Consider the following 25730-nt stretch of genomic DNA (forward strand, 5'->3'; position numbering starts at 1 on the left):
CATTATGTACATATCACCAGTTATATACATCTCATCCATCTGCACTTAAGAAACAAAATAATCTAAATCATATCTCAAAAATGAATAAAAAATGAACAGATTAATTGGACAATCTACTTATAACTACTCATTTCACAACCGTTAGATTTTTTTGTTGTGAAAAAAATCCTACGCCTAAAAACAACTCACATAAACCAATATACCTAACATTTTCTCGTAATAACTATTGCATTGATTGCAACAAAAAGCAAACTTAGTTAGCTGATCGTTGCTTACCTAAAACAAACGTTCTTTCACTTGCACAAAAGCAAAGTCATTTATGTCCAAAATAAGACAGCTGTCCACACAAAGTGTGTCAACTAAACAATGTGTTCTTTAGTGAAAAGAAAAGTCACAATGTGTCTTTTTATGTAACTTACTCTTTCTGTTTTGATTACTGTTTAATTTAATTAAAATCAAGTTTATTAGTTTGGTTAAGTTTTGATTACAAACTTTATATATAACTCTGGTTTAATTTTATATAAGTCGGTATGAATCTTTTAATGAAAAACAAGTAAATTGACTACTAAACTAGTAAACTGTTAACTTTTTTTTTTGTAAAATCTACTGTTTGGTTCAGAACTTATAACCGGACCTAAACCAAAATCCAAATAAATCGGTTCGGTTCGCCGAAGTGTGTGAGTTGTCCCAAGTTAGACCACGTAGCTCACCTCAACAAGATAGTGTAAAGTGTGTCAAACACAATCACACACAAAAAGGAAAGAAATCACAATTCACCAAAACAAAAAAGACGATAATCCATCAATCCACACAATAAACGCCACGTGGAAGATAGGATTCCACAGCAATCCCACCTTTTAATCTCCTTCACACTCTCCATGCCATCTCCACAAGCCATAACACAACACACAGAGAAACCAAGAAAAATCCTCAGATTCTCTAAAAAAACAAAAGAAATGGCTTCCACAGCTCTCTCAAGCGCCATCGTCGGAACATCCTTCATCCGCCGTCAAACATCTCCCATCAGCCTCCGTTCCCTCCCCTTAGCCAACACTCAGACCATCTTCGGTCTCAAGTCAGGAACCGCACGCGGCGGACGCGTCACTGCCATGGCCACATACAAGGTCAAGTTCATCACTCCAGAAGGAGAGCAAGAGGTTGAGTGCGACGACGACGTTTACGTCCTCGACGCTGCGGAGGAAGCAGGGATCGACTTGCCTTACTCTTGCCGTGCCGGTTCTTGCTCGAGCTGCGCAGGTAAAGTTGTGTCTGGTACCGTTGACCAGTCTGACCAGAGTTTCCTCGATGATGACCAGATTGCTGAAGGGTTTGTCCTGACTTGTGCGGCTTATCCTACTTCTGATGTTACCATTGAGACCCACAAAGAAGAAGACATGGTTTAAGACAAAAGCTCCGTAACATGCTGCTTTTGATGGTTTCGTAATCATTCATGTCTTTACATTTTGAGTTGAGTTTGTTGTTTACTTTAGTATAATCTATTGTTGTCTGCTGTAATTGTTCTTGGTTTGGAACATCTTTTGGTAAGATCAATAGATAACTGTTTTAAACTTTATGGTAAGGCAAATTCTGAAGAGCTTTTGATGAGAATCTAAACGTTATCTTTAAACATTGGAAATAGTAATACAGTTCCTTTGAAGACTATTGAGTGGTGTACCTTTGACGAAAATCTAACATTATCTTCCTTTTATTTTATAAATTATTTTATTTTTAACTCAAATATTATCTTTGAACATTGGACAGACTCTTTTCAAATTAGTAGATTTTAATTTTATATATAAAAATTGTTACAGATTTTTAAAATAGAATTTAATGATAAAACATTATTTTATGATTAACATATTCCATAAATCAAAATAATAATTTATTTTTATGTTAAAATTTATAATGATCATTATTAAATAATAAAATAAATAAAAATTGTAAATATAGTTTTTGAAATAGTTTTTTTAAAACAGTGAGTTAGTATTATATTATATACACTTTGCATACTATAAAATACCCAAATTATAATATATTTAAAATTTTAAAAATTTTATAAGCAACATATAAGTTCATATTTTATTTAACAATTAAAATTTTCGTCCAAAATGTTAAATCTAATGCATTCATTAAAAAAAGAATTATAAAACAAAACAAATGAGGACTATGTTTTTAAAAATGATTAATACTTGGATATATAGGTATTATTATAAAGGTGTTTTGTAATCTATTCTATTTTTTTTTTGAATCAGAAGTTTTATGATTTATATTTGTTTTGATTACAAAGTAGATTCATGAAAAGTTCATATTTATTTAGTGTCAGCTATATCTGATTAAAATTTATCTTTTAGTTGGATATTCAATTTGCTCCATAGAATTAAATAAATAGTATTAAAAATTAGTGAAAACTATAATATTATATAAAATAAAAGTTTTAAATTAAATTAAATAGTTAGTTTAGTATTTAGTTTATAAAGTTAAGAATATTTAAAATTTTCAGATTGAATAAAAAAAACAGAATCAATTTTAACACCTTTGTGCTTTGGAACTTTTTAAACATCTCTCTTGGTTTACCTTTTGTATCTATAAAACTAAAAATGCCCTCAGATCGTTTTGTGTTGGATGCCAAAAAAAAATAGCTTGAAAGAAGAATACTTTTTGATCAAAAAGGGATATTTTCAGTTTAATACAGAAGTAAGTATATAATCACATACTATATTGTATTTGAAACAATGCATTCCCCAATCTCAACATCAACTGCGGTTGCCAATGAAGTCCCGAGTTCAACGAATCAAGAAAACACAAACCGGGATTTTGATTATTCTAAACTAAATCTGTACACATTGTTTGTCTATTAGCTTGTAACAGAATTTAAAAAAAAAAACTTAAAATCTAAGCCCAAATAGCAAGAGAAGACATGAGTCCAGCTCCAAGGAACAACATCAAATAAGAAACAATCTGAAGCCTAAAGTTACAGCTCATCCTCTTACTCAAGAAATCAGCAGCTATAAGATCCACCAAAGCCATGTACACAAGTATCCCTGCCGACAGAGAATCCAAGATACCCTCCGTGACCAACGCTCCAACGCTGTGAGAGTTGAAAGACGACGCCACTGCAGTCCCAATCCCTATCCCTATCGGTGTGGTGAGGGCGAAAAAGCATGCCATTATGGTCGCTGACTTGTTCCTGAACTGCGCTTGGGAGATGCATCCACCGAGCGCAAACCCTTCAAAGAACTGGTGGAACGATAGTGCTGCGATGAGTGGCCGGATTGTGCATGGAGATTGAGATACTCCAAGTGATATGCCGATGATAATGGAGTGTGACACGATCCCAAGCTCCAAAACCTAACCAATAACAATAAGATCAGATTCATTTTTGGACATTTGAAGCTGTACAAGAATCAAGATTCAAGAATCAAGAATCAAGAAACAGAGAGTTTGTACCTGAGAAACAACAACATGCCTTGCTCCACTTCCAAGCTCCAAACCACCATGTTCATGTCCATGACCAATGTCGATTTTACTATGTCCATCACAAGAACCATGACCTTGAGAGTGACTATGTCTATGGTGAGCAGCATGAGCATGAATGCCAACAATGTGAATCCCACCACTATCTTCTTCTCCAAACACTTTCTCATCGTTACACCCTCCTTCAGCAACCAAGGGAACAACAATACTCTGAGACTGTTCATCAGTACTAGCTTCCCTCTCTTGCTTCCTCTCATAGTACTGAGTCCCCATGAAATCCACAAGCAGAGTGATCAAAGCAGCAACCATCGCAAAGAACCCCGGGAAAGGAAACTTAGACCAAGGGAACTCCGGCAAGCAGGGGTTCTTCAGAGCCTCCGTGCCGCCGGCTAACATGTGAACAAACCCTGTGGCGAGGATCACACCTGCTGCAAAGGCTTTAGCGGTTACAAAGAGGCTGCCGTCGGTTTGAAGGAACCGGCGGTTCCTGCCTATGAGTGGTACAGATACACCTGCTGCACCAGACAAGAGGATCGAAGCGATGGCTACTAGTTTCAGTAGAAACGCAGCGGAATCGTCACGACAAGGGTCTGACTCTGAGGCATTGCAGAGGATGTTTGATGATGATGCAGCCATTGTATCCGGAACTAACAGCAAAATGGACTCTCTTGCTGTTTATTTTTAGTACAGAACAGAACCAAACATATCAGAACAAAATATTAATCTTATTAATCTTTAAACAGATAAAACAGAACAGGACAAAACCAAAAGTATTAATCTTTTCTTTTTATCAAAAAGTATTAATCTCTAAACAGATAAAACAGAACAAAATAGAACCAAACATAACAGAGAAACAAAAAAAACAGAACAAAAGTATGAATCTTTTTTTTTTTGAAAATACAAAAGTATGAATCTTTAAACAGATAAGTTCGTGTAATATGCTTAAAAATCAATGTGAGATTGCGAAAATCTTCACAAATAAAACTTCAAATTACATGCAGAGACTTTAAATTGAGAAGAAAAAAAAAAGTATGAATCATTACTTCAATGGAGATTTTGTTGACGATGAAATACCTGAGAGAGAGGAAACAAGTTCCAAAGAACCTAACCAATAAAACCCAGAATCAGTTTTTCTTTTTCAATTTTAATAACACAAATTGCAATTGGAAGGATAGAAGGGAAATCTAAGATTCTTTCAAAAAAAAAAAGAAGGGAATCTAAGATTGACGAAAGAACATTGGATCATGAAAAAGAACGTGAAGAGATTTGGGTAAGAGAATATCTAGGAGACATCCAACAACATGAACGAGTGGGGGGGAGGTAAGTACGAGAATCTCGATAGTTTAGTTATAGAATAATAAAAGTATTAAGTTGGAGAAAGGAACAAGTAATGTCGACATAGTTTGCAGTTTCGGCAACGGGTTTATTGAGAGAAGAGAGACATTTTGTAATAAATTCTCTAGAATGTGGTAAGCACACGCCAAGTATGTCGACATTTTTGCGTAATCTTCTTCTTTTTTTTTTTGAATTATTATTTCGTTGATTTTATTTTTCTTAAATAATATAAACGATTAGTGGATTAGAAAAATATTGCAAATTGTCATCATCTAATTAAAGATTCTCAACTCATTAGCATAGATCATAGTATTCTTCAACGTCGTACCTAACTGTTTTTTTGCTAAAGATACTTTTGGTGAAATATTCAGGTGCAGCTTGCACCATGTCGTTTTTTTTTTTTGTGAAACATTACTTTTCATTCAAACGATTAAAACATGTTGTTCAAAGGATATAGAGCTTGTTTGGCTACAAGGTCTGGTCTATCATTAAACTGTCTAGGAATAAAAATAAAGTTGATTGCATTAAAGAGAGGATAGGAGATGGATATAGAGAAATTACACCTCATGAGGTTGATTGACAATTACATTAGAAATTACAATTTTTTTTCTCGTTTTTTCTGGTCAACAGCTGTAAAATCTTTCTATAGTCCAAGTTATTGTTAAGGTATAAATTTGACTAATCATACAAGATTTTTTAAAGCTATAGATTTTTCTTTCCTTTTTGTTTATTTTTAGTTGTAGAAAGCAAAAAATCTAGAATATTTATTTTTGGCTTTAGAAAATTTATATATAAATCATTAAATATTTTCAAATCTACAGCAAAAAATATAAAGCTACATATCATTTTCCAGTCATCCTCCATATACACAGATAACATCATAATTTGCAATCATAATTTGCAAGAATGGAATTGTCACTATTACTTTTTCATAATTGATTTATTTTTATTTTATTTATTGCACAATTAAACTATAATAAAACGTCATATTAATAAGTAACTAGTGAAAGTTCAAGAAAAAGAGTAATTTGTTATAGTATCTCAGCGTAAAATCAAAGATGAAAATGGTTTTTTTTGCACCAGATCTATGTTTTGTAATTTACTTTTGTATAAAACAAACAAATATAAACATTGATTTATTTTTTAAATCTAATTCGTTGTAACTACGAGTGAACCAACAGAGACAATCAAACTTGCACACATTCATGTTTTTCAGTTCATACTTATATAACAACGAACCAACATCAACCAGAAAGTAACACACGCACATCATTTCAGAAGTGACCTTGTCAAATGCTCTCTTGCAGTCGCCAGTGCCTGACTTATCGTCTGAAGCCAAACCGAAAACATACACACATAGAAATGTAACAAGTTCATTAGTTATTTGTCACTTGATAGTACCAATTTTAAGAAGAAAAATATCACATTTTGAACAAGAAAACACCTGCTCGGATAGAAGAGCGTTAGGGTCAATGCTATTGATTCCTGCCTTTTCTGCTATCACATTTGCATCCGTCTCCAGGACAATACTGATCAGATATAATAAGAGTAGTAGTATTTTAGAGTATACAAGTAAAGTAGCCTATGATACGATTCATTTATCTAACGGAAATGTTGCAAGGAGGACAAAGTTTTATACCCGCCATCTATTATTTCGTCAAAGCATAGAAAGATGAGATCAAGATTGTCCAATGCCTCTCTCTTGTCAACATTCCCTCTGTAATTTTGTGTTTAGAAAGAAAGGAAACTCTAAAAACTTGAGGTAATATGGGAACTGAAGCTATGATAAAGCAAGACCTGAGGAGGAGATTCACTGCATCGAAGAGACCTTGAAGCACACTGGCTAAGATGAGCTCGTTTTCTTCTTCACCTCCCGTAACAAAGAAATGAAGATCTTGCACAAATTTGTATACAATGATGTTGTTCTCTAGTGCCGTTACTTCCACTGCATTATCAAGAAATATCAATCAAGACAAATACAAAACATAATTCACTAGGAAAAAAATATACTTACCTTCGGTGCGAGCATTTGTTTTCTTAGTCTTTGAGAAGACAGCTTTTTCGTATGCTTCTTTAGCCGTATTTGTTGGCCAGTCGTCAGAGTAGTACTTAGCCGCTATGCGCTTTCCTTCAGAATCAAGAAGCAAAATGTTCTTCACTTTTGGGGATAACTCCTATGTGAACAAATAAAACACAAGAGAGCTTAAAGATTGTGAGATATTGCAAAACATAAAAGGATGATCTAATGATAAAACAACATTTAAGAACAACTTAAAATTCTCAATTATACATTAAGAGAAGCTTAATTATCGTTTTTTCCTATGGATCCAGGGAAGTCAAACTGCTAAACAATATCTTCACCATCTGCTTCTATTCCAACCTTATTAAAAACTAAACTTTAAAATCAATGAACATAAAAAGTTCTAGTATTTTTGTGATCAGTTAAACTTTAACATTCAACTCAACTTTAACAATATCCTCCTCCTATGACCTTTAAAGCTAAAATTCCTGATTTTCTACGCTATCAAGATCATCATGAACAAATTGAAATTGAAACTTTCACATGCAAGCTTTACATAAATCTATTTGGTTTTGACCACATACTTGAAACTACTGTTAATTTCTTTTTAATTATGAACTCTAACGAAAAATCAATTACAAATTATCTAACATATCGCATGCATTTCAGTTTTCTTTTGTTTCCGTCGATATTCCTAGACAACGAAAAAGCCATACCACAATCCAGAATTAGCAGAGAATCCAGAGAAACAGTGAAATATGTAGGCAAAAAAAGAAAAAAAAAGACTGAAAATAGTTTTTTTTTTTTAATTACCATGGCTAAAGGGGATGAAATCGGTGGAGACAGCTCTAGAACTTGAAACTTGAAACTTGAAAGAGAAGATCTCTTTCTCTAAGTAAAAGTACTGAAGAGGAAATTCTCTGATACGTTACAAAATATTGTTTTTTGTCCACTTTGAGCTATGATGACTCATAGAATCATCCAGAGTGCTACTTCCACACGTCACACTCACCCAGTTTTCTCTAAACCGGATCGTGAACCAGTTATTAGACCGATAATTGGGCGTTTTCTAGAGCCGTGGTACAAAATCGAAAATGATTTACAAACTGAGTGAGTACATTGGCAGAAAAACAAAGCTTCATTTTCTAGGGGTGTAAAATGAGAGCGTGAACTCATGAGCTGAATTTCTAGGCTCATTTATTAAAGAAATTTAATGTTCGAACTTAATTTAACTCACGAGTTATATGAAAGTGAGTTTTAGTGAACATGAGATATCAATGCGATATTTTTAAAGTAAAAATTATATATACACGACGAGTTTTTTAATTATATATAACGAATTATATGAGTGAGTTTTAATGAATGAGATATCAAAGAGATTGATATTTTTAAACCTAAAATTATATATTATATAAATCAAAAATATTTTATTTTACATTTTAACTATAATAAACGAACATAAGTAAAATATAACTTATCTTCTTTAATTATCTAAGCCTTTTGCAAGAAAAATACACAGTATCACATTAGAGTTTATGTGAATCTTTTTATATATATAAACACATATTAGGTTATCGTTCCACAGAATCACTGATTCCAAAATAGGTTATCTTTCACATTTTAAAATTATTTTAATATTTAGATTTTAGGTAATGCTTTAAAATTTCTTATAATATTTTATGATACAGTATTATTATATTTATTTTAATAGATCAATTGCTAACTTATTTAACTTATTGTTAAGATGATCTGAATTCATATTTTTATATATTAAAATTCATATAATAAATAAGCTAAATTCAGTTATTTCATGAAAAGTTGGAACGAGAACTAAACTGATGAGTTGAAAGAAATAACTCATTCTAATATTTCTTACACTAATTCAAGAACACGTTTTTTGTATATTATAAATTTATTAAAAATCTTTTCAAATCTATTTAATCTGAATTATTTTCAGTTAGACACTAGAGACGGACCAATTCTCAATCTCCCCAAACACACAATAGGTGAGCAGCTGCACTCACAAGTAAAGCTATTCTTTTTCTTTTCTCTCAAAATCTATTTCAACCCTAGCATGCTGTTTATATATATATATATATATATATCCGAGTGTTATACAATACTTTGTTTTCAATATGTTGTGATAACACCAAATCTTGTTATTTGTTAGCAACACAAATATTCTTCCACCAATGGATAGATGCCATATCACAATCTCATAACCGAATCTAACACCTTCATTTTATTCTGTAACACTTTCTCTGATTCACAAAATTTCAAGCTTTTTGGAAGTGCACTGAAAAGCACAATCCACCAGAAGATTGGTAAACATCTTATTTAAAGAAGAAGGTTTAGTAAAGAGGTTTTAGTGGACTGAAAAGCTTTTTCGTCGTAGCAAAAAGAAATCAAAAGTTCATCTTAGCACAAGAAATCAAAAGTTCAAGTTTGTTGGGAAAGGTTTACATTCCAAAAGATGCGAGCCTAAAAATCTAAAACATCCTAGTCATTCAGAAAATTCATTCTATTTCTTTTTTTGTAAAACCGAACATGTCCACATTTTTATTTAGAAGTGAAATGTACGCAATTAATTAGAAGAGAGTGTATGCATATATGGCTCCTTATGGACAGAAATATCACTTTTATGATTCTTTTTTTTGGACGTCACTTCGTGATTCTATCTTATTAAAATAAAAGTACACTTTAAAATTAACTGTTACATTTGCTAAATATTTACAACATAATACCACTGAAATAATTAAATGAATCTACTTCTAAGTAATATTTGTCTTTTTCAAAACAAATCTCTGTCTTTGCAATATTTGTTTGAAGAGAACAAAGATGGAAGAGAGCACAAGAACAGAACAAGTTGTGTTGCTGCAGAGCTTGAAAAGATTGATCGTCTCTTTCGTTTGTTGTCTTCCATTGTCTCTTCTAGGTCTTCTTCTCATGCTTCTCATAATCTACAACAGCTTATATGTCTTCTCTCTCCATCTTGATCCAATCCCACCAATTAAATCCACTCTTACACCTGATCACCACCACCAGTTTCTTCATCATCATCATCCATCATTATCATCAACATCATCGTCTAAGCCAGATTCTTCATTGTTGCTTGCGGTGAAAGAAACCTCTTTAGGGTTCGTACAAAAGCAGAACGTTTCGCCGGAAAAGATAGAAAGAAGGACGAGGAGACATAAGAGAAGAAACCAGTTAACACCCGAGATGAAAAAGAAGCCACAGGGCAAATCAAGACAGATATTCAAGACGAGGATCAAGTCATTCTTGTCCAAATCCTCATGCCAGTCTCTGTTCTTCATGATCTGGATCTCCTCCATAGAATCTTTTGGTGAAAGAGAACGGTTCACAATAGAGAGTCTCTTCAAATCTCACCCAAATAGCTGTCTGATCCTGGTCTCAAACTCACTTGACTGTGAGAGAGGAACACAAATCTTGAAACCCTTCACAGAGAAAGGGCTTAAACTGCTTGCCATCAAACCCGACTTCACTTACATTTTCAAGGACACGTCAGCAGAGAAATGGTTTGAAAGACTGAAGAGACGAATGTTCAGTCCAGGAGTGATTCCGTTAGAGCAGAACCTCTCAAACCTTCTGAGACTAGTCTTGCTCTACAAGTTCGGCGGAATCTACTTAGACACAGATGTTATAATCCTCAAACCTCTCACAAATCTCCACAACGCGATCGGTGCACAAACAGCTGATCCAGTTACAAGAAGATGGAGCAGGCTCAACAACGCGGTGCTCATCTTCGACAGGAACCATCCATTGCTTAAAAGCTTCATCGACGAGTTCTCAAGAACCTTCAACGGTAACAAATGGGGTCACAACGGTCCATACTTAGTGTCAAGAGTGGTTGCAAGATTCAACGTTTCTTCCTCTTCCTCGGATTTGGGATTCTCTGTTCTTCCACCGTCTGCGTTTTATCCGGTGGACTGGACTAGAATCAGTGGATTTTACAGAGCGTCTGTGAGTGAGAGAGAAACAGATTGGTCAAGGAAGAGACTTATGCATTTACGTAAACGTAGCTTAGCTGTTCATCTTTGGAACAGAGAGAGTAAGAAGCTTAGGATTGAAGAAGGAAGCATCATTCAACAACTCATGTCTGATTCTTGTATCTTCTGTAACTCTTCATTTTTACATTAGTTAAAAAAAAATAACATGTAAAGTAAATTTTCTAAAAGAGAGAGAGAGAGAGATAGAGACAAAAGACAAATCTATCTGCATGATGTGAACATACAGATTTGCTGTTCTATCTGCCACTTCTGAGGAGCCCTACAAAACAGGCAATGTGTTATGCGTAGTGTGTAGATCAGAAGCCTGGTTTCTAGTTATTTATGGAAAATGTTAGGGGTAATCCGTCTTTTTACATTTTGCTGATCACAAACGCAACACATAGTACGTTGTATGGTATGCGTTTCACACATATCCAGCAAGTAAACACACTTCTGCTATGAAGGAGAAGACCCTGCAAAAAGCAGCAAAGGTCACAACAAGATACCACCGTTTGAATTGACTAACAATTCTGCCATTGTAAGCCACTAAACAATCAACAATAGACACAGTAAACCTATGGTGAGTCTGAGTGATTCAAATGGACAAAAAAATAGCTATTCAAATCTCCATATGTCTATAGCATGCTGGTTTCATCCAGTTCCATTCTATTCGCATACCAACTTAGAGTAATGAGTTAAATATTGAAATCTAAGATGATATCTTCATCATGTTTAAATGCTGCAAGTAGGTTGTGATTCCTATAACCTCGTTATCATCAACTTCTCGCTTTTTTTTTTTTTTTTGTAACACAGCTTATATTATAAAAGGTTCAAGGAGCATCATCGGTTACAACTGAAGTAAAAGATTCCGGAGCCATGCTCGACGGTCTAACGAAGCTAAAAGACATTACAAAACAACTAAAGATAAAACCATCTAGGGGCGAGTCATGCTCAGCGAAATGAAGAAACCCGAAAGGAAGCTCCACTTTTGATCCCATGGCGATTGTTCCTAAGAACAATTGATAGTCGAAAACGACGTTGATACACCTTGTGTTGTTGACTGGCCAGAGCTTAAGGTGAGAAGCTCTAGAAACGTAGACGACACTGAAAGTACGGAGTCCTATCTGACTTGATTTGGCGCTGAAACAAGAACACTTAGCTTTAAACCCAACACAGCTTACCGAAGAGACTAGGTGAATCTCAAGCTCTCGCTAAATTCGGTTAGTATCATTTCTTTTGCCAGGTTTTGTCATCACAAATATCGACTTGTACCTTACAATTAGAATTAAAGAAAGAAAAAGTTTATAACAACAAAACCATATTACATACTGTGGCAACACAAAGGTCTTCCTTGACTAAAAAGGTTTTTATAGGTTTTCACTAAAAAAAACTCTGCACCTCTGAGCTCCCATGAAACCTCTAAATCCTAGTCTTTTTGGGTGGGCTTGAAAAATTACAAACTCAAAAGCCAAAACAATAGGTTAAAATCTTATACATATACTTTTTTTTATCATTCCATATCAAACATTTTGGAATATTTTTAGGTGTTTAGAAAAGGCAAAAAGGAGTAGTAGTTTGGAAACTGGATGATCTTTACGACGGGAATCATCATGGGTTCTGAGTATCAGTTTGGATCTCATGAGCCAACTCTCTGGTTAAAGAATCAGCTCGATCGTCGTGTCCTCCAGCAAATGTGTAGACTTTGAATGCAAACTGAAATGACCTCCACATCATTTTAGCACATCCTACTGTCTTCTTCAAACTCGGCTTTGCATCAGGTGACACAAGCTTTTCATCTCTCTTTTCCTGTGAATTTTAGGCTGATCAGATAAGAACTTTTGGTTTTAAAAATACTTTGAAAATAAAATGCTCATATTTTTAGCTGTTAAATTACCTTCAATGCGAGTTCCATGCAGTTTGATGAGATATCAACCATTGTCTCCTTGATCTGAAGAAGTATGTTGAAGTCAAAGTGGATGTTGTGGCTCTGGAATTTCTTAGCTTCTTCATCTTTAGTGCGATCAAGCGTGTCGATGTCTCCTTTGATCTGTTTATTTTTTTTGGATCTTTTAGTTAACATATGTTGTTAAAACGGTTTTGAAATTATGTAAACGACTAGTTACCTTTGTGAAGTAACGTTCTACTTTATCAAGAAGCTGAACCAAAGGAGGTTCAATCTTCCAGTTCTGTAGCTCGGTGATCACTCCATGCAACTTAGAGTACAATGCAGTAGCCATTCTTATTGCTTCAAGTTTCTTCTGAGGAAACCCTTCGCATCGCGCAAGAACCTAATAGTTTCAAAACATTTTCAGAATCAAGAATCACAAAAAACAGAGGATATAGAAGTGTGCTGGTAATAAGATGTTACTGACCTGTGTCTCATCTGTTAGCTTTTCAAGAACTGACTCGACACGGCGGTGGAAGCTAAGAAGCTCAGTCATGTCTTTAGTCTGGAACTTAGTGATCTCAACCTTAAGCTCATTGATTGATTTCATGTATTTGGCAACATCTTCTTGTATCTGTTGGAAATATGCAGACTTCTTTGTGATCTCAGCAAGAGCATCAGCCATTCCTTGCTTCCCACCGGCCGGTGCGCTTCCGGCTCCGCCTTTTCTTCCGCTTCCGCCACCTTTCTTCGCTTCGGGATCACGACCTTCTACTTTCCCTTTAAGGATTCTGTATAGGTTCCCTAGCTGGGAGGATCTTTTCAGTTTAGTAGCTGCTTTCTTGGGTCGCAAGCTTCTTGCTGCTCCTGGAGGTGGCGGTGGACCAGCTGCTCCGTTTGCCATACCCATTCGAGGTGGTGGAGGAGGCGGTGCTGCTCCGTTTGCCATAGGAGGTGGTGGCGGAGGAGGTGCTGCTCCCTTTGCCATAGGAGGAGGTGGTGGAGGAGGTGCTGATCCATTAGCTTGAGGCATAGGAGGTGGTGGTGGTGGAGGCGGTGGTCCACCGCCTGGTCTATTTGACATAGGCATTGGTGGAGGTGGCGGTGCTCTGTTTTGCATCGGTGGAGGAGGTGGTGGTGGTGGCGCTGCTGCAGTCCCTGGAGGTGGGGGAGGCGGTGGTGGAGCCACTGCAGTTCTTGGAGGTGAAGGCGGCGGTTGTGGGGCCGCCACAGCTCCTGGAGGAGGAGGTGGTGGTGGTGGTGGAATAGATCCTTGTAAAGGCACAATGGAAGTTGGAGATGGTGGCAGTGGAGGAGGAGGTGGGATTGATGATATGGACACTACATTAGCCTTTGCAATCAGCGGTGGTGACGGAGGAGGAGGTGGTGGCGGCGGCGGTTGAGAAGCTACAGATACAGATTTTGTAGGGGATAGAGGAGGAGGAGGTGGTGGTGGTGGTGGTAGTGGCAAAGATGCTGGTGCAAGTTCAGTTTTCACTGTAACATTGAGTTTTGATTCAGATGATGAATCCAGTGGAGAGACTTTCATGATTGTATCTTCTTGCTCATCAAGAACAACAGATTCTTCTATCTCCATCTTCACATCAATGTCACTCGTCTTCTGAATGTTCTCTTCAACAACATTAACCACTTCTTCTCCATTGCTTTGGTTTGGTTCCTGAGCTTCTTTCTGTGACAAAATGTGAATAGCGAGTCGCTTAACATCGATAGGACTAAGCTTCTCAAGTGCTTGAACTCTCATATTCCACAGAAGATGTGATGCAGAGTTTGCAAAGTCTCCAAGTTTACCAGGCGAACCCATCATCATCGGTTCTGGAAGGACCGATCTTGGAGTGATTGGTGAGCCGCAAAACGAGCTTCTGCTGTCGGAGAATGAATCAGATGGAGATAGAACTCGACTGCTCGATGTTTTGGCAGTCCTTGGACTAATCAACTCTTTCTTCTCTTCCACTTCATCAATCTCCATCATATCAAACCTCTCTTTCGACATCTTGATCAGTCCATCTAATGCTGCTAACACCTTTTCCACTGCATATGAAACATAATATTTTAAAGAGTTCGAACTTTCAAGATGGTGAAATGATTTTCATGTGTAGGTAACATTTCTAGTTACCTAGTCGATCAGACTGATTCTTGCCGACGCTGCTACTCCAATACTTAGACTTAGCTATCCATTCCGGGTTATCGATCCATGAATCCCCAATAGATTTCAAAGCATTGAAGAAATGGTCAAGAACCTATGGGGGATAAACATTTGATCATATTCAAGTTATCTGAACTCAGGACAGAGAAAGACATATATATTGAGATCATGTTTTGAATACCTTGTCGACATTTGCGCGTCTAATTTCAGATATATGTGAGCTGTGGATAATCTCAGGACAAAGATTTTGGAGATCTTTCATTGTATGCATAACCATCTAGTCAACAAAAAAAAACAAGTGAGTAAAAAAAACATATTAACGATTAATCAAGAAGGATGACTAACTTTGTGGTGTACTCACATCGGTTACTGAAGGAGAACCCTCGAGAGGAGAAAGGTCAATGATGTCTCTAAAGGTAACGATCTTCCTGCGAAGCTCGACCATAAGAATAAAGTTTCCTGTCCATTTAGGTGAGCTGGTTGTCTTTGGGCTCTTCGCTTCTCTAATAGAAACATTCTTTAGGATGCCCATAGGCGAAGAAACACGTCTTGATGATGATGATGATGATAGTTGGCTCCCGGATAATATTGTCTTAGATGATCTAATCGGTATAGGTGAAGAAGGTTTAGGAGAAGAAGAAGGTTTAGGTGAAGAAGAAGAAGAAGAAGATTTATCATCCTGCTTCTTAACCTTGCTAACTTTAGGTGATGCTTGGCTTTTTACTGGCTGAAAATTGTTATTATGAAAAACTTTTAATTAGTTCCTTTAATATTCATCATCATGTTACAAAAAAAAAGATACAATCTGATGATATAACATGGACAAGACGAATGTTTGTAAAATCTGGTATACATAATAAGTCAAGAGACGAGAAACTTATTAATCCAAGACTTTTCTATGAATCATTTATATTTCCTGAATACATGAAAGGATTTTGTGCATATGAATAATCAAAATCAATAAAGAGAGCATTAGCATAAAATCAATCAAGAAAACAAGAGCAATTTTACCTGTAACTTGCTCGATGATTTGCGACCGAACAACATTGTTTGGATGTCCAAACAGCCTCCGGCTGTCATAACTTGCCGGCTACTCCAACTTTATAATGTAACAAAAAAATATATTTTTGGGCTTTCTGTTGAAACTTTCAAAATAAAATATGATTATTTACAGACTTATTCAAAGCCTTACAGCTGAAGAAATTAATATAGAATAAGATCAGAATCGTGCAGGGCAGGTTTAATTAGGGTTTGAGATTCAATTCAAGAGAGAGACTTGTTGGTTGTGGGACTTATGGAACTTTCTCAAAGAGAGAGCCAAAGGAAAACATATGTTGAATCTGTCTTATTTAAGGGCAAAATGTTCTCTAACCCCTTCCTAAACCTATGTCCTTTTTTAAATTTGTTTTGTTCTGTTTTTTTTCTTATCTGTGTGTTTACTAATTATATAATTTATCGAAAAGGTAGTTAAAAACGATTGAATTCCTGTTGCCATTCTGTTTTTCTGGAGAAACGAGACTAAATCTTTTTCTATTCTGATGAAATTGTAACAGAAAACAAAATTTATCTTGTTTCAAGTAACACAAAAAGAAAACAAACCAATGAATGATCTGCACAATTGGTGCTTCAATAAATAAAAAAAATAAAAAGATTTTGTTAGCAGACATATTATTTATTGTACAGGTAGGACATTAAACAATATCACATACCTCTCAACACGATTTGCAATTGCAGCTATAGTGACGGTGAGCTTCTTGATTACAAACTATAATCACTATCCCTAAGATATATATTATTTTTTTCTATCAAAAATGCTAATATATCAAACTCATTTCCGCTCACAAAACATATATAGTATGAATGTACAAGAGGTAAAAAATCTAACTATAAATCAAATACATCACCATACATTGTACATCCAGTTGTAAATGTAACGTATGAAATTGTTTCCTTTTGGTTTAGATGCTATAAAATGTAAAAACTATCTGAGTCATGAAGTTTGTGGACTGAAACAATTAACCAATGTTTTGAAAACCGGATCAGATACTGATTCAGTACAGCTAATGGTTGACTGATTAGATCGATTGAATCAGTCAAATCGGATTTTCTATTTAAAAAATAAATAAATATATAATTATATATTTACACTATATGTACCTAAAATGTAGTTCTACATATGATACGTGCTATGTTCTATTTTATTAATGAGAAAAATAAACAATAACTATAAATTTAGTTATATATACAGTTCACAAGTGAATACTCCTATGTAAACTGAAACTTATAAAAACGAAATGATTGACTGTTTAAGTTACGTATTTATTTATTCTTAGAACTAAATTTTTTAAAATTTTATGAATATGGCAAAATAAGAATAAAATATGAAAGTCAAAATAAATTTTTGCATTATTTCTTTAAAAATAATTAAAAGGAAAACTAATTAAATAGTGATAGCTAAAGATTGATTATAAAATTTAAAATTTTAATAACCGTTGAAAACACATTAACTATACTAATTATATGATAATTTTTTAGAATCAAGTTTTAAAGTTGAACAGGGACCTGGTTTTATCAAATCTGGATTTTAAACCAAACCGGACTCAGTTTCTTCAACAAGTCATAGTCAGATCGGTTCGACCGGCCGGTCCAATCCGGTTTTAAAAATTAAATACTGCAATTAACCTATAATAATTTCCAAATTTTTTGACATAAAATATAAGATATACAAAGTGAGATCTAAATAGTAGCTTAAATTCTGAAAACATAATATATCATCGATTATAACATATGATAAGTGCTTTGTAAATTGTACTAGTGTCTTCGTTATTTCTAATCTATTAATTTAGAGTCTTATTTTTATCTACCACTAACAAATCATAGTAGTACAACTTAAAATATTGTTAATATGACATATTTGATTATTTAAATTAATAATAAACCAACTATAAATTTGAATTTTATTTTTTTATTATCATAAATATTCAAACTCAAAATATTTTTATTATTCAAAATCAAAATTAAAAAAATTTCAATTTATAAAAGATAAAATCATAGATAATAAAGAATATTTTGAAATCTTAAATAAAAAAAACTTAATATCATAACATCCAAAATATCCTACATGAATAATTTTTTTTAAATTAATATGATAGATGCTACTATGTAAAATAATAATGCTATATTATTTTAAACAAAACATTGTTGTTAATTATAAAACTCATATAATACTAAAATGATATATGTTTAAGTATATTTTTAACACACAACATGTAAATATAAATTATCTTAAACATATTTATTTTCTATAATATAAATAAATAAATTTTAAAAATGTATTATAGCAAAATGTATAAACTAAATAACATATTTTGAAGAAGGTTATTTATTTGATTATTTTATATTGTTATTTTATTGTATCTAACTTAAAAATATATTCGTAAGTAATAAAAATCAATACAAAGTAAAATGTATTAAAACCACTATATATTAATAATACCGAATAAAAAATATATATACTATAGAGTTACACAATATATAGTACTAAAATAGAAATTATATATTTAAAATATTTGTAACAATAAAAATACATTTATGAAATGAAAAAATATCAGCACGTTCGAACGTGCGGGTAAAAATCTAGTACAAAATTTTAAACCCATCAAAATGCAAACTTTAAAGAAAACAAAAATGCTTAAAAGAATTTGTTATTCGTATCCTTCTACGGTTATACACATTATCATTTCTAAAATTATATATTTTTAAATTTTCTCCACCTCATGATTTTTTTTTTGAAAAGCATGCTAAGACATAGCCTATGTTTTGTATGTTGATTCCATCTTAATGACATGTTTGTTTAGCTATAAATCTTTGATTATATATATTTGCGAAAAAGCATAACATTTGTCAACCAGTAATTTGATAATATCTAATTTTTTTTATAAAAAAATAGAAGCGTTCATGCTTAATTCTAGTCAAAGTTTACAAATAGAAGAAATGGCCCAAGATATAATTTATGCATCCAACTTTTATTCATAAGAAAAGTATTTAAACTTCCTCAGGTGGACCATTCAAATCGTTATGCGCGTTGTGGCTAGTCGGTAAAACACGATGAATAACTAAATAATTTAGAGTTGTGAACTTGATAATTTTAATTTTTTTTCAAATGGACGGTGACATTGAGAACATATTTATTATTTTAGTTTGCTACTGGAGACTATAATCCAGTATTATAAAAATTTAAATCTCACAGATAACTCAATAAAATTACAAAAACATTCTGAGAAAAAACAAATTAACAAATAAATAATAGTTACACAAGCAAAACCAACAAGTATCAAAAACATTTTGACGTGACAACCAAACAAAGCGTTTCCGAGTCTGTTATTTGACGCAGTAAAACGACGGGTTTTGTCTCCAACGGTTTAAAACCCAACATTATTTTTTTTTACTTCACCTTCTTGTGTTGTGTTGCTCTTTCTTCCGTATTTCTTTTTTGGTAAAAAAAAAATAGTTTCACCTCTTTGTTGGAAACTCAAACATTGTAAATAGTTCTTTCCAATGTGAATTGAATCCAGGTGGCGGAAGTTATACCGCAACCCAATTACCATTAAACCAACTCAGCGTTGGTATTCTTCCGTATTTTTTTACTTCACCTTCTTGTGTTGCTCAGTTCGGTTTGAGGCTTTTCGTGATGCACTTGCAGCTGATCTTTCAGCAATTCTTCTCTGCCTTTACAAAACAAGATTTTCTATTCTCTTCCACGTCTTTTCTATTTACAATCCCAATTTTTTTTTTGAAATTTGGGTTAATGAATACTTTGGATCGGAACCAAACTCAATGATATTGAGATATATATCCGATCCTAAACAGATTACCAGAACAGAGCTAAATCCGATACGTTTCGAACCAACCCGAATGAAAAAAAAAAATCTCTTTCCTTTTGAAAAGATTCATGTTTTAAAATTCTTTTCCCACAAAATACATTTTTAATGTGTTCATCTAATCTATTAATTTAGGGATTATCTACTATTTGAAGTTCTCATTTAAATTTTGGACTCTTTCATAGTTGTTGCTAGAATATATCATGCTTCCTATACAATGCAACCTACTAACTTAAATTAAACCAAATCTTAACCAATATAGATTAGTTAAACCTAACCAGTAACACTTTTATAATATTTTTGGTTAATCTTTTAATATAATCAGATCATATAAAACTGAACCACTTTTAAATCAACGAGTTCCATATCATTCCAGACATAAGAGAAAAAATATCCGACTCATTTACAACGTAAGTATACAAAGACCGTATATGCTTATGCTCATTGATCTTCCAAAAACCAAATAATTGTGGCATAGATCAACATAGGCTCATGTTCGTATCACTAACTTTACTTCCATATATTTACTCTTTACCTACATCATATCACAACATACACAGTTCTGCAAGAACATAATTTTTTTTTGTTCAAACAACCAAATAATGGTGGCATATGGTCAGTAGATTTTTTAAATATGTTTTTTATATATTACACTAGGGTAAACCCGCCCTACGGGCGGACAGACGAATAAAATTAATATGACAAATTTACTTTAAAATTTATTTTAATTTTAACTTAAATAGAATTAAAGTTCATAATTCTTTTACAGCAGTTTTATTTATGTATTTTATTCTTCATTCTATAAATTATAAACTTTGTCTAGTTATAGTAAAAAATTTAAAATATAATTATTAACTTTCTATCAATGTTTAAGGCACATAGATTTTTAAACTTACAATTACAGTAAGTAGAATAAAGTTATTTACAATTACAGTAAGTAGAATAGAGTTATTTTCTCTTAGTTATATATTTGTTTCATATTGATTTGAGCATATAAACTTTTCTCTGCATATTTTAAGCAAAAAGAAACTTTATCTGCATAACTATAAAGTATTAACAATTGACTAACCACAATGCTTCGTGTCTATTTAGTTCTCGTAAAGTTTTAATTCTGAGTACCATGTCAATTTCATTAATATACAGATGTTATGAAACCATATTTTGCTTATTTCTTAATATGTTATGATGCTTAGTTAGGGAAAAGATAAGGATGCTGTAGCAGGAATTTATAATTCTTTCACTTTAAAATATCTGAAACGGTGTAAATTTTAAGAAAGTACAGCAACATAAACCAATATGTAAAAGATTAGAAATTTCCTGACTTCCATTGTTTCTCATACCTACTCATCCCAACATAATCCTTCTTGTGTGTAGGAGCATAAATCATACTACTTGCCAACCCAACTGAAACTTCTTTGAGCCCATTACCATTACACATTCTTACATCCAAATCCATCTTCGATAACTTCAAACTATCCAAAATTGAGGTGCCATTGCATGCCTAATCATGAACTGTCTCTGTTCCTAACTTTGCTGCTAATCACGTTTCATAATTCATCTCAGATGTATATTTCCACTTACATCAATTATCAACAGAATCATTGGGAATGCTAGATTTATAAAATATTTTAAGATCCAACGACCTTCATCTATTCCGACTCCAACTCGTACCCAACCTTCCTATCCACCAGCTCAAACGCCTTCCTTCTCATCTACTCCTTCCCCCATGCACTCTGGTACGGATCATCCACGTACACGCTGTTTCTTCACTCATCCACTATAACTCCGCCAATACTCTTCCCCTCTCTCTGCTTCTTGCTCGTCTCCTCGATACGACTCCAATGCTCCGCCATATCAGACTCTCCGCAATTCTCACCATTCCGCGTACAACAACAAATTCCATCACATCCGCATACACACATATTAAGATCTGTGACATCAACACCAGAACAAAATTTCCCAAAATAGATATGAAACCACGCACACAAAACAATCATGCATTCAAATCCACACAAATTTTATAGACAATCAAGTAACTCTAATTGAAAAGAGAGAGATTTGTATGCTTACCTGCATTAATTTATCTTGCGACATCAGACTCCTAAGAACTTTTTACATTCGCCACAAACCCACCGTAAGTTGGACTGCAAATTGAACCAGAAATCTATCAGTTTTCCTTTTTCGAGAAGTTTTAAGAAAAAAAAAAAGGAAATAACTGATGAATTTGAACAAAAGAAACTCACATATTTATAGATTGCAGATTCACACTATAGAAGGTATGAGGGGCTACGAAAAAGCCAATATAAAAAGCCAATAATGGACTACGGAAAATCATAAATTTGCTAACAAATGAGGAGGAATGGAAATCACTGATAGTAGAAAAAAGAAAATCAAAGGAAGATGATAAATCTTTGTTCTTTGAGGTTGAAATCAAAGACCAACCTTTTTATAGGAAGCTCAGATTAGAATGAAGGATACACCTGACTATTATTTTAGGAAGCTCAGATTAGAATGATGAATTTTTTTGGGGGTAAAGCACACCTTTTTATAGTGGAAAAATCTGAGAAAAAAAATAAAGGGATGGCTAATGAGTGCGTTAAAGACGACGCTTTAACTCAGCCTAACTCCGTAACGTTTCCAGATTTTTTTCGATCGGAAGATGAGGATTCAAAAGGGAGGAATACAGGACGACGCCGACTCATCGCATAACTCACGAAGAAAGGAATAAAGGCGCTGCGTTTTAGATGAACAGACACGTGGCGGCTTCTGAATAAATGAGTTTGTGACATGGCATCCTATGTGGATAGTCTAGGAGGGATTAAAACCCTTCTTTATATAAATAGATTTTACGAGACTATGTGTATAAGTTTTTTTTTTTTTTGAAAAAAACATAACTATGTGTATAAGTTAAAAGGTAAAAAGTGTGATAAGGCAAATTATTATACTAAAAATGAAAGAAGATTAAATACAAACTAATAACAAGTACAACACAAATTATAACACTATTAAATTCTATATATATTTAATAAAATATTATATATGTCTAATATGTATATATATATATATATATATATATAAATGTTACACAAAATATATATAATATTATATACACATATTATATATACCATATATTATTAATTGAAATTTGACAAATCAATTTCCGCCCTTTAGGGCGGGTCCTAATCTAGTTGTATTATTTAATGTTAAATCGTGAATAATAAAAATAATTATATTCAATGAAATACTATTAGTTTAAGGTGGTTGGATATAGTTAATTACAAGAAGTAATATATCGATAATCAAAATTTAATATATTTTAATTTGTGTAAAAATTCTAAAACATAGATTTTTTCTTTGAAACATAGAGTATAAAATTCAAACATAACTTATGACGACCGAAGAGAATGCCTTTACCTTGATCTTCCAAAAGAGGAAACAGAAACATCATTGCTTTCAGAGTCAGATTCACTAGACGCCTCCTCTTTCCCTTTCTTCTTGGAAGCTTTGGCTTTCGAAGGCCATGACATATTTCCTTGTTTTGACTTGGCATTGGCTGCAGGCGGGTAGTAATACTGAGGTATATGGTTTGGCCATCCCGTTGGTGGTTGAAAGTTTGGAACAAGAGGCGCGTGCTGATCCAAAGTAACTGACTTTTCATCCTGACAAAAAACATTTTCACTTCAGAAACTGTCATTTACATGAGTGTCTGAAATCAATACTACAAGCTAGCTTTGGTTTCAGATAAATCTGTCCAATTTAGTGAAAGAGCAGCACCTTCATTGTTGAGGGTGATCCCTGAGGAACCTAGCATCGAGGATAGTTCTTGAATCTACGGTTTCAGAGGAGAGAGTCAAACAGTAAAGTCTCCTTCGTCTGCTTATGATAAAGGAGAAGACGGTGAAGGAGACATGTTAACTTGAGTTTTTATATGTTGTGTTGATTTGGATTCAAAGCTTACGGTGACAGGAAAAGATGAATTTAAGCTTGTCAAATGTTGCCGACTGATAAAGTACATCTAGTCCTTTTTTGGATATAAAGTACATCTAGTCTTATGATTATATGTTTAGCAAATTTTATATTCCTTCTACGAAATTGTTATTTGACACTTTTCACGCAAACTAAAAAATGATTAAAATACATTTATGTTTTATTAATTATAAATATTCAATTAATAATATTTGAAATACATAAAATAATTTATAAAATAATGTATTTTAATCAATTTCGAATTTAGAGTAAGTATATATTATATTAGAATTCTAAAATAACTTTTTATGTTAAAAGAAAAAATGTTAAAAGCACATTTTTTTGAAAAAGAAGAAATATTTTACTGATGGTTTCTTGGAATTGACCGTGGTATATGGACCAATATTCAACTAATCTCCAACGAGACCATACTGATGACTAATCCGGTCCAATATTTTATACGTAAGTTATGACTCTATATTTGTTTGGTCAAACAATAGTATTTACTTTATGCTAGACTCGAACATAGAACAACAACTTGTTTAAAAAATATCTTATCACCAAGCTATTGGTTGATATATTTTCTTTGAGAAAGACTATTGGTTGGTAGTTTCAAAACAATTATACAATCTCCTACAAATCGCTTCAAACCGCTGAAGACCTCTTAAAATCAAAAGCTGATTTCAACTAGTATTTGCAGTTGCGGACGGTTGCAGGTGGATAAAAAAAATATAAAATTATTTTTTAAAATTATTTTAAAATTTAAAATTAAACATTAAAAATGAAAATATTATAAATAAAAATATATACACATTATATATATTAGTTTAAATTCACAAGCAATATCATAGTTTGTTTTATAAAAACTTTAAACTAGTTATTCATTAGATTTTGAAAAAATTAATATACATACATGTATAAATATATGCACATATATAAAATGAAACAAAATTTTCTTTTTAAAAATTTTAATATAAATCTTCAGAAAAAGAATATTAAAACTATAACTTTCAACTAACTAAAAACTAAATAAATAAACATATTATTATTATTAATAATATTATAGAATAATAATTATTTTTTATCGCAATAGTATGTTTTAATAATTTTATAATGTTATAATATATTTATATTTGTAATTTATTATTAAACCGTTGTAATATCTCATAGTTAATCATTCACAAATATCTTGCAAACGCAATAATTTTCAAACGTTATACAGTCATTCAAAACGCTAAATAACATTTGGAACCGAAATCACCCGCATTCGCAAACGTCCGTATCTATAACCGCTGCGTCTGAACCAGTCAGGCCTTTAGTGTCATATCAATTTTTCCGATTACTTGGATCAGAAGCATTTGTGGGAAGTTTTTCATTCTGTACACTTCTGATCTTCTCAACGACAACTTCATCTTGCTCTTTGTCAACAAACTCATCGGCATGATTATCTAAATCTGAAACATCATTATTTGAATCCACATGTATTTCTTCATTCTCGTCTCCCTTGTGTACCTGCTATTTCATCCGTTCCAGAGTTTGCATGTTTTTTCTTAAATGTACCTGAATGTATACATGATTTTTGGATTATGGTTTCGTCGATTCTTATTGCATTTTTTCTTCTTTCTTTTTAATTTGCCCAGTTGCTGCTTAATCCCAAGTACCTAACATCAAATTTATATAATATCACCGAAATTGCAATAAAATACTACCTTGGTTGCAATAAAATATTTTTTATGTTTTCTATAAATCGGGATGTACCATATAAAATACGCACTCTTTTGTATAACATTCAACTAATATAAGCATTGAGCTTCAGAGTTACAAAATAAAAAGCTTGTGTTGAGACAAACATGTCATATAGGACCCTTGATTAACATTGATTCAATATGTCATACCACAAACATGTCGTCTCGTACCATAAGAGCTTAGGGGTACTTGGTTAGTATTGATTTAATATGCCATACAACAAGCATGTCCTACCATAACATATGACACA

General features: G+C 33.0%; 5 protein-coding genes and 1 long non-coding RNA gene across 6 annotated transcripts; 2 read left to right on the forward strand and 4 right to left on the reverse strand.

Annotated features, from left to right (window-relative positions):
* The first annotated feature begins 875 nt into the window (after positions 1 to 875).
* LOC108823792 (ferredoxin, leaf L-A-like) lies at positions 876 to 1571 on the forward strand. Its single transcript, XM_018597074.2, has one exon. It carries the CDS (start codon positions 879 to 881, stop codon positions 1401 to 1403), a length of 525 nt encoding a protein of 174 aa, XP_018452576.1. The 5' UTR covers positions 876 to 878; the 3' UTR covers positions 1404 to 1571.
* A 1224-nt stretch (positions 1572 to 2795) lies between these two features.
* On the reverse strand, positions 2796 to 4906 carry LOC108834889 (fe(2+) transport protein 3, chloroplastic). Its single transcript, XM_056993410.1, has 3 exons — positions 4549 to 4906; positions 3448 to 4145; positions 2796 to 3348 (listed from the first exon to the last, which is right to left on the reverse strand). Exons 2-3 carry the CDS (start codon positions 4108 to 4110, stop codon positions 2893 to 2895), a joined length of 1119 nt encoding a protein of 372 aa, XP_056849390.1. The 5' UTR covers positions 4111 to 4145; positions 4549 to 4906; the 3' UTR covers positions 2796 to 2892.
* Positions 4907 to 5900: 994 nt separating this feature from the next.
* Positions 5901 to 7795, reverse strand: LOC108834891 (coatomer subunit zeta-1). Its single transcript, XM_018608206.2, has 6 exons — positions 7643 to 7795; positions 6824 to 6983; positions 6607 to 6754; positions 6449 to 6526; positions 6254 to 6338; positions 5901 to 6138 (listed from the first exon to the last, which is right to left on the reverse strand). Exons 1-6 carry the CDS (start codon positions 7643 to 7645, stop codon positions 6079 to 6081), a joined length of 534 nt encoding a protein of 177 aa, XP_018463708.2. The 5' UTR covers positions 7646 to 7795; the 3' UTR covers positions 5901 to 6078.
* Positions 7796 to 9667: 1872 nt separating this feature from the next.
* LOC108826946 (uncharacterized) lies at positions 9668 to 10990 on the forward strand. The gene has a single exon (XM_018600291.2). It carries the CDS (start codon positions 9668 to 9670, stop codon positions 10988 to 10990), a length of 1323 nt encoding a protein of 440 aa, XP_018455793.2.
* Positions 10991 to 12124: 1134 nt separating this feature from the next.
* Positions 12125 to 16187, reverse strand: LOC108827434 (uncharacterized protein At4g04980). Its single transcript, XM_018600831.2, has 8 exons — positions 15900 to 16187; positions 15250 to 15615; positions 15070 to 15165; positions 14859 to 14982; positions 13212 to 14773; positions 12963 to 13127; positions 12734 to 12886; positions 12125 to 12645 (listed from the first exon to the last, which is right to left on the reverse strand). Exons 1-8 carry the CDS (start codon positions 15966 to 15968, stop codon positions 12448 to 12450), a joined length of 2733 nt encoding a protein of 910 aa, XP_018456333.1. The 5' UTR covers positions 15969 to 16187; the 3' UTR covers positions 12125 to 12447.
* A 4973-nt stretch (positions 16188 to 21160) lies between these two features.
* On the reverse strand, positions 21161 to 22606 carry LOC108838647 (uncharacterized). The gene is made up of 3 exons (XR_001947551.2): positions 22012 to 22606; positions 21839 to 21912; positions 21161 to 21698 (listed from the first exon to the last, which is right to left on the reverse strand). It is a non-coding gene; the product is annotated as an uncharacterized LOC108838647 (long non-coding RNA).
* Between the last annotated feature and the right edge of the window lie 3124 nt (positions 22607 to 25730).

This window comes from Raphanus sativus, chromosome 9, assembly GCF_000801105.2.
Source record: "Raphanus sativus cultivar WK10039 chromosome 9, ASM80110v3, whole genome shotgun sequence".
NCBI classification, from domain to species: Eukaryota; Viridiplantae; Streptophyta; class Magnoliopsida; order Brassicales; family Brassicaceae; genus Raphanus; species Raphanus sativus.

What these genes read in the sequence shown, in the direction of transcription:
- LOC108827434 (XM_018600831.2), bottom strand. Translation starts at nt 15,968, where the DNA reads ATGACAGCCGGAGGCTGTTTGGACATCCAAACAATGTTGTTCGGTCGC. An exon ending in GACGCGCAAATGTCGACAAG is followed by an intron (nt 14,983 to 15,069) that starts GTATTCAAAACA and finishes TATCCCCCATAG; the next exon opens with GTTCTTGACCATTTCTTCAA. An exon ending in TAGAACGTTACTTCACAAAG is followed by an intron (nt 12,887 to 12,962) that starts GTAACTAGTCGT and finishes AAAAATAAACAG; the next exon opens with ATCAAAGGAGACATCGACAC.
- LOC108834889 (XM_056993410.1), bottom strand. Translation starts at nt 4,110, where the DNA reads ATGGCTGCATCATCATCAAACATCCTCTGCAATGCCTCAGAGTCAGAC. An exon ending in GGCATGTTGTTGTTTCTCAG is followed by an intron (nt 3,349 to 3,447) that starts GTACAAACTCTC and finishes GTTATTGGTTAG; the next exon opens with GTTTTGGAGCTTGGGATCGT.
- LOC108823792 (XM_018597074.2), top strand. Translation starts at nt 879, where the DNA reads ATGCCATCTCCACAAGCCATAACACAACACACAGAGAAACCAAGAAAA.
- LOC108826946 (XM_018600291.2), top strand. Translation starts at nt 9,668, where the DNA reads ATGGAAGAGAGCACAAGAACAGAACAAGTTGTGTTGCTGCAGAGCTTG.
- LOC108834891 (XM_018608206.2), bottom strand. An exon ending in GCAGTGAATCTCCTCCTCAG is followed by an intron (nt 6,527 to 6,606) that starts GTCTTGCTTTAT and finishes ACAAAATTACAG; the next exon opens with AGGGAATGTTGACAAGAGAG. An exon ending in ACGCTCTTCTATCCGAGCAG is followed by an intron (nt 6,139 to 6,253) that starts GTGTTTTCTTGT and finishes GTTTGGCTTCAG; the next exon opens with ACGATAAGTCAGGCACTGGC.